We start from the raw sequence: 6,665 nt of genomic DNA, 5'->3' as shown, positions 1-6,665 counted from the left end.
AGTTTTTGAACTCTGCCCTTGAGCAATTTCTTAGAGCATACATTAACTACCATCAGGACAATTGGGTGGACTTGCTGCCTTTTGCTGAAGTGGCTTACAACAATGCTGTCCATCAGAGTACTGGGCAAACCCCTTTTCGTGTGGTTTCTGGTCATGACTTTGTTCCCATCCCTGAACTGCCACAACCCCCTCCCCAAACATGTTCTGCCTCTGACTGGGCTGTTAAGCTTGCTGATTCCTGGCCGGTGATTCAACAGGCTTTGGCTGATGCCCAGGCTGCTTAGAAGTTTCAAGCCGATAAGCATCGTTCTTTGCAACACGATTTCAAGATTGGGGATCAAGTGTATCTATCTACCAAATTAATCAAGTCCACACAACCCTCTAAAAAACTTGCTCCCAAGTTCATTGGTCCTTTCCCTATTGTTGGTCTTATCAATCCAGTTACTGTTAACTGTTTAACAGTACAGATACTGTTTGGATCTGCCTCACAATTTGAAACACTTGCACCCTGTTTTCCATTGCAGCTTGCTCAAGCCTGTCCACCACTCTTCCCGCTGGCACCCCCAACCTCCTCCTCCTGCTCTGATCATGATTGATGGCCAACAGCACTTTGAGGTCAAGGAGGTTGTTGATTCTTGAAAGCTTCGCGGCACCCTCCAGTATCTGGTCCGATGGAAACACTTTCCTCATCCTAAATGGGTGTCTGCTCGCCATGTTAATGCCCCTGATTTAATTCGCCGTTTCCACTTGGCGTACCCTTTAAAGCCTGTTTTCTTTCTTTTGGGGGGGCAGTATGTCATGTTCACTGTTTCAATGTGCACTGTACATCATAACGTTTCACATGCCATGGCGCTGACGCACGTTTCTGTTTGGGAGGGAGCTGCTGTGAAACCTTGTACCAAGCTCTGTATCTATGTTCATTTCAATGGAATGTGTTTGGGTTATGTGCTCTGTTCAAGGACTTTTCCTGCAGACCATCAGAAGCCGTTAAGAGCACCTGGGATTGTGAGCTTGGGAAGATTCTATGGGGGGAGGGATCTCATTTGTACCGAGGGTTTTTAGTTTGCATTTGGCATGCTTTTATCATTCTCAGCTTTCTCTGTGATCCTGCATACTATTCTTTAATAAATCAGATATCTTTGCATTCCTGCTCATGAGTCTGAGAGTGTTTTAGAATAGGCATTCATTACACCACTGCCCTGAGACAAAACACATATCCAAATGTTACCTCCATTGTGTGTTGGGCCTCAGTGACTTGGGTCAGGCACATAGTTGTCACAATGACCATGAGCTCCTGAGCTACTTCAGATTCTGAACCCATGGAATGAAGGTAGATTGAAATATCTTGAACTATAAATCTCAGAAAATCTACTGTCAACCCAGCTGCAGCATAGAACAAGTCAGACAGGGAAGCTACTATGCTAATAGAAGAGAATATATGTAGCTCAGGGTTGAACTGTTGGATTCTTGATGCTCTCTGAGCTTGGTTGCTTTCTTGCAGATGTTTCAGTATCAAGTGTCATGATCCAGGCTCAGGACTCAGACTCAGATTCAGAATCTGAACAAGCTGCTTCAGCTAAACCTGTGGAATGTCAGCCTCAGGACACACTAAGAAAATATCCTTTTGCCTGCCCAGAAAAGTTTGAGGGGATGCTGTCTCAATTTCCTGCCTTCTGGGCACAGTGCAATCTGTATATCAGCTTGCAAGGGGAAGATTTTCCAACAGAAAACATTGAGTTGGTTTTGAAATCAGCCTTTTATCTGGAAATGCTGCTAGGTGGGCCACACCACTGTTACACAACACAGCCCCCCTGCTGAATGACTTCATTGAATTTAGTCAACAGATCCAAGCCATGTGTTCTGACCCTGTGAAATATCAGTTTGCATATCGCCAAATCAACTCTCAACTTCATCACTGAATTACCTCTGTTGAAAAAAAGCACTACCATATTGGTGTTGGTGAACACTCCTACAAAATGGCTCATTTTATTCCCTGTGCAAGGTTACCCACAGCAAAGGAAAGGTCTCTTCTTAGATAACAGTTTTCCATCTACATGGATTAACTGAGAACCTGATTCCAGATCAGGGTCCAAAGTTCACTCCATGATTTTGGCGGGCACTCTTTGATGGGTTGGGGGTGCAAATCCATCTTTCCTCAACCCATCATCCCCAGTCAGACAGGGAAACTGAAGGTGTGAATGCCATCCTTGAACAATACCTCCAGTGTTATGTCAACTGTCACCAAGATAACTGGGTCGAGCCTTTTGGCTTCAGCAGAGTTTGCGCAACATACCTCTATGAAGATGTCTCCATTTATGGCTAATTATGGTTTCCACCCTTGGTTCTTTCCTTTGGATTCCCCTAATTCATCTATCCCAGATGCATATTCATTCTTACAGAAGTTGAAGGCAATTTCCCAAGTTCTTCAAGACCAGATACAGAAGGTGAAGGTGAACACTTCACCAATCAACATCGTTGACCTGGGCCACCTTATCAGTTGGAGACTTGGTGTAGATTTCCACCCGGTATCTGGCTACCCAGCACCCATCTAAAACCTAGACCACTGGTTCCTTGGTCTTTTTCCCATTGAAGCAGTGATTAAACCATGGTTTATCACATCAAGCTAACTGCATGCATCAAAGTACACCCAGTCTTCCATAGATTGTTTTTGGTTCTTAATGCTCCAGCCATTGTTCCAATGTCCTGCCCCCCCCCCCCATGTCATGTTAGACAGTGAGCCTGAGTATGAGGTGGCACCTATTTTGGACTTTCAAGGCCATGCACCATGTCTGGTACATTGATTTCATCAATAATACACCCAAAAGCCTAAACTTCCAATGGTGGGTGGAGGGGGCTCTAGGGAGGGGGATCGTGTCATGACCCAGGCTCAGGATTCAGATTCAGAATTGAAGAAACTGTTCCAGCTGAACCTGTGGAATGTTAGCCAAGAATCACATGAGGCTGATCAAACACAGGCACTACCTGGACACCTGCAGGAGTCAGATGATGTTGATGATGTCAGGCCACCTAGCCCTACTCCCAGCAAGTAGAGTGAAGAGAAGAGCAATGTAGGTCTATGAGGCTTCTTGCTAAGCAAGGGAGTAAATATCTTAATTAGTGATTGCTGGCTGCAGCCTGATTTAAGTGGCAGCTCTGACCCATGCTCCCTTTGCTGGAAACAACATCTGATCTCTGGCTCTTGCGTGACACTCATGTGTGGATTCTACTTGTGAACCTCTGACTTCTGGACTCACTGACAACCCTGACCTGGCTCTTGGAACCCTAGATTGGATTAGGACAATTCTTCTGCATGCTCCTATTAAAAACAAACTCTTCAGGCAAGCTCCTGTTTTGTTTACATTCTTTGTTCACTGCTTATCTCTTCAGCCTTGAAGTAAAGTCCTAATCTCCATAGCAATCATGTTTGAGTGTGTGTGATTGAAACCTGAAGCAGGACACCAGCTAGGTAATATCATTATCAGATAATACCAAATTCAGAGAGCACCAAGAACTCAAGTTATTTTCCTCAGGGAGGTTGATACAGTAGCAGCAATCCCATTTTTCCCTATTTAATAAATAGGATCTCATGTCCAGTTATCTGCAGACATTGCTTCTGAAAGTTGCAAGAGTCTCTCTGATGTGAATAGCCACTCCCCCACTTATATCCTGGGGTCATCACTGATGTCATACTGAAAATGCAGGTAGGTACATTTCCAAGAGGAGTATTGGCCCCTCTGTGCCCATTTAGGTCTCAGTTATATATGTCATGATAAGATCATGGATGAAGGGCAACTTACTACAGGCCAACTTGGCATTAAGCAGCAAAAGCCTGAGCTCAGGGTCACTGAGGATCTGATGACCAGGCATTGGGGTTGAGGCCAGGGGGCTAGAGAGCACAATCAGTACACGGCACTCTGTTCATGGAAGCATCTCCGTCCTGTTTTCTACCATACTATATCTCCCTATGCCCATTGCTACCAAGATGTTACTGCCTGTCCCATCCCCTGACCAGATTAATCCTGCCCTGAAATCTTCCATCTCTCTCCTAGCTAGCACAGCATAGCCCTTAACTCACTTTTGCTCAGTCATTCAATGATGCTTCAGATCCAGGGCAGCTTTTCCTCCTACCATACATGCCAGACTACTCACATCATACACAGTTCTGACTCTGCTCTCAGTGGGACTAAACTAGATATGAAAACCTCGCTCTCAGCTCCAGCTACAGACTGGAAGGATATGAGAGATTACTTCTACCCTCCCTCCTTTTCACATCCAGGTGAAGGAAAATATCCTTTAACTCAGTTGAATCGATTCTGTAAGAAAAAGCATCCTCTGTCCTTTAAATCAAACTTCAGATCAAAAACCCAACTGTCCTAATCTCCAGTTTGTCAACTCCTATACACAGTTGAAACAGGCAGCCAATAATCAACTTCTTTGTGGTCCTGATGACCCCACATGAGTTAGACAAGATGGCTGCTGCCCTGAGTGTAAACTCTGCAGAGGGTACTTGGGGAAGTTCCTGAGGATCTGGTTCAACTGAGGCCTCAGTCACCTCTTGGAATGATCACTGTGTGGTCTCTCTCTCACATGTTTCCCAGAGGGTCCCTTGGTTTTCAGAGAAACCATCCATCCTGACCCTCCTTGATCTTAGTGGTCTTCAATACACCTTTGTCACATTTCATCTGGATTACTACAACACAGTTTATATAAAGCTGCCCCTGAAGACTACTTGCAAGCTACAGCTGGTCCAAACTGCAGCAACACAAATAATTATGAGAATGCTTCAGTATGCTTATATAACACCTTTATTTTGTGAGCCGTACTGGTTACCAGCATGCTTCTAGGTCAACTGAAGGTGATTTATAATGCCCTTCATGCCAGGGACAGGCAATTTGTAGGACTGCCTGTCCACTCCAATAAGACTGGACAAAGTGAGCATGGCCTGGGTCCCAACACTTAAGCAGTGGGTCCCAGGACACACACTTTCTCTGTTGCTCTATGGAACAGCATTTCCTCTGAGATTTGGATGGTCCTGACCCTTTGTGCCTATGGAAGACTCTAAAGATGTGGCTTCCTTCCCAGATAATGGGTTAGAAGATTTTGTGACTGTCTGTCTTGATGGTTCCTCATGGATTGTTTTTGGCTGGATAAAATTGCCTCAAAAGTGATATGCTTTATTATTTGTAATGGTTGTGATTGTTGTTATATGTTGTTTTTAGTTGTGTATACTACTCTGATTTGCATGTGAATTGGCTGGCTTTATAAATTGATCTAAATAAATAAATAAATAAATAAATAAATAAATAAATACATGACATTAGTAATTTAAAACAAAAAATCTCAAATTTTACCATAGTAGTTAATTAAACTTGCTTACAGATTCTGACTCTAAGGTGAATTTGAAAAGACCTCTTTCATGCAAAGTTTAAAAAATGAGTTTATTTACAAAATCACACCTCATTCCAGGCACACACATGTGCGTGCACACACACACACATAATTATTTGCTCTGTTTATGTGTTTTCATTGAAGCAGTCAGTCCCCCACAATTTAGGACATACCACAGTATTCAAGTTTGTATGGAAACTTTCATTGTTGTTTATCTGAGTGTTCAAAATCCAGTTTTCTGGTATGTAGGTGGCTTGGTGATTTGTTAGCATGCCATTCTGGATCAACCCTTTATGAATTGTTTTTAGGCACCAAAACAGACAATGAAAGCTTTTATAGCAGCTGCCTAATTAGCAGTAATCATTCTTGTTAACTTTGCTAAAGAACTGGAGTATGTGATGAATGTAAACTATTCATTTTGGGTTTTTTCCCCCATGCCTATTTGCTGCAAGCAAGTTCATCTTGTAAAATCGCCTTTAACTGCTTTGCTATTTCATGTTCATTTTGCAGATTGAGAATGTTGATGTCTGCCTCAGCTTTCTGGCAGCCAGAGGAGTGAACGTCCAAGGTCTTTCTGCTGAAGGTAAGAGAACCACACTACCAACAGAGAAAATAAAATATCTGTCTGAAAAGTTCATGAACCCTGTTTTCAACATGTCATCTTGAGAAAGATATTTATTATGAATTACCTACTTTATTTTCTTGGAATCAGTTGTATCTATATAAGAAAATGAACGTTTCATTTGGAAGCCAAGTCCAAATTAAATTATTGATTTATCCTTGGGTATATTTTGTCCATTTAATCCCTTACCTATATTTCAAAAGAGATATATGGCTTACTTTCCAAGTACATCACTGAACATAGCATGAGTATGATACAGTATCACATTGTGCAAATCACTGATATTTAGCACAGTCAATAAGCCTATAAATTCAACAGCAACTCCCATTTTAAAGTCACTCATCTAATAACTGTATGGCATTCATGGATTATGTTAACAATGATATGCGTTAATGTTATACATGTAATGTTAATCACATGCTTTAGAACTTTTGACAGTTTAAGTTTGTTATTTTTTGTATCACATATTATTTGAAGTCACAGGGCAAATTAGAATTACAAAAAAATTAAGCAATACGTTTGTGTGGAAGAATTGCCCGCTATTTGTAAATATTTATTACATTATCCTGTGTATTTTCAAATAATTAAATTAACATAGTGTTCAAGGTTTCTTATTACTGTTAAGTGGTAACTACTATATGTTGGATTTAACAGT

The 6,665-nt window shown here is 41.9% G+C and overlaps 1 protein-coding gene across 1 annotated transcript in view; it reads left to right on the top strand.

Annotated features, from left to right (window-relative positions):
* The first annotated feature begins 2,876 nt into the window (after positions 1-2,876).
* The window catches only part of NAV3 (neuron navigator 3), a 144,550-nt gene continuing 140,761 nt past the window's right edge, over positions 2,877-6,665 (top strand). Inside the window, exons 1-2 of the mRNA XM_063309338.1 lie at positions 2,877-3,017; positions 5,899-5,971. Of these exons, the coding sequence (XP_063165408.1) occupies positions 2,877-3,017; positions 5,899-5,971 (214 nt within the window). The remainder of the gene's footprint in view (positions 3,018-5,898; positions 5,972-6,665) is intronic.

This window comes from Candoia aspera, chromosome 7 (assembly GCF_035149785.1).
Source record: "Candoia aspera isolate rCanAsp1 chromosome 7, rCanAsp1.hap2, whole genome shotgun sequence".
NCBI classification, from domain to species: Eukaryota; Metazoa; Chordata; class Lepidosauria; order Squamata; family Boidae; genus Candoia; species Candoia aspera.
Note: the sequence above shows the minus strand (reverse complement) of the source record. Positions and strands in the feature narration are given on the sequence as shown.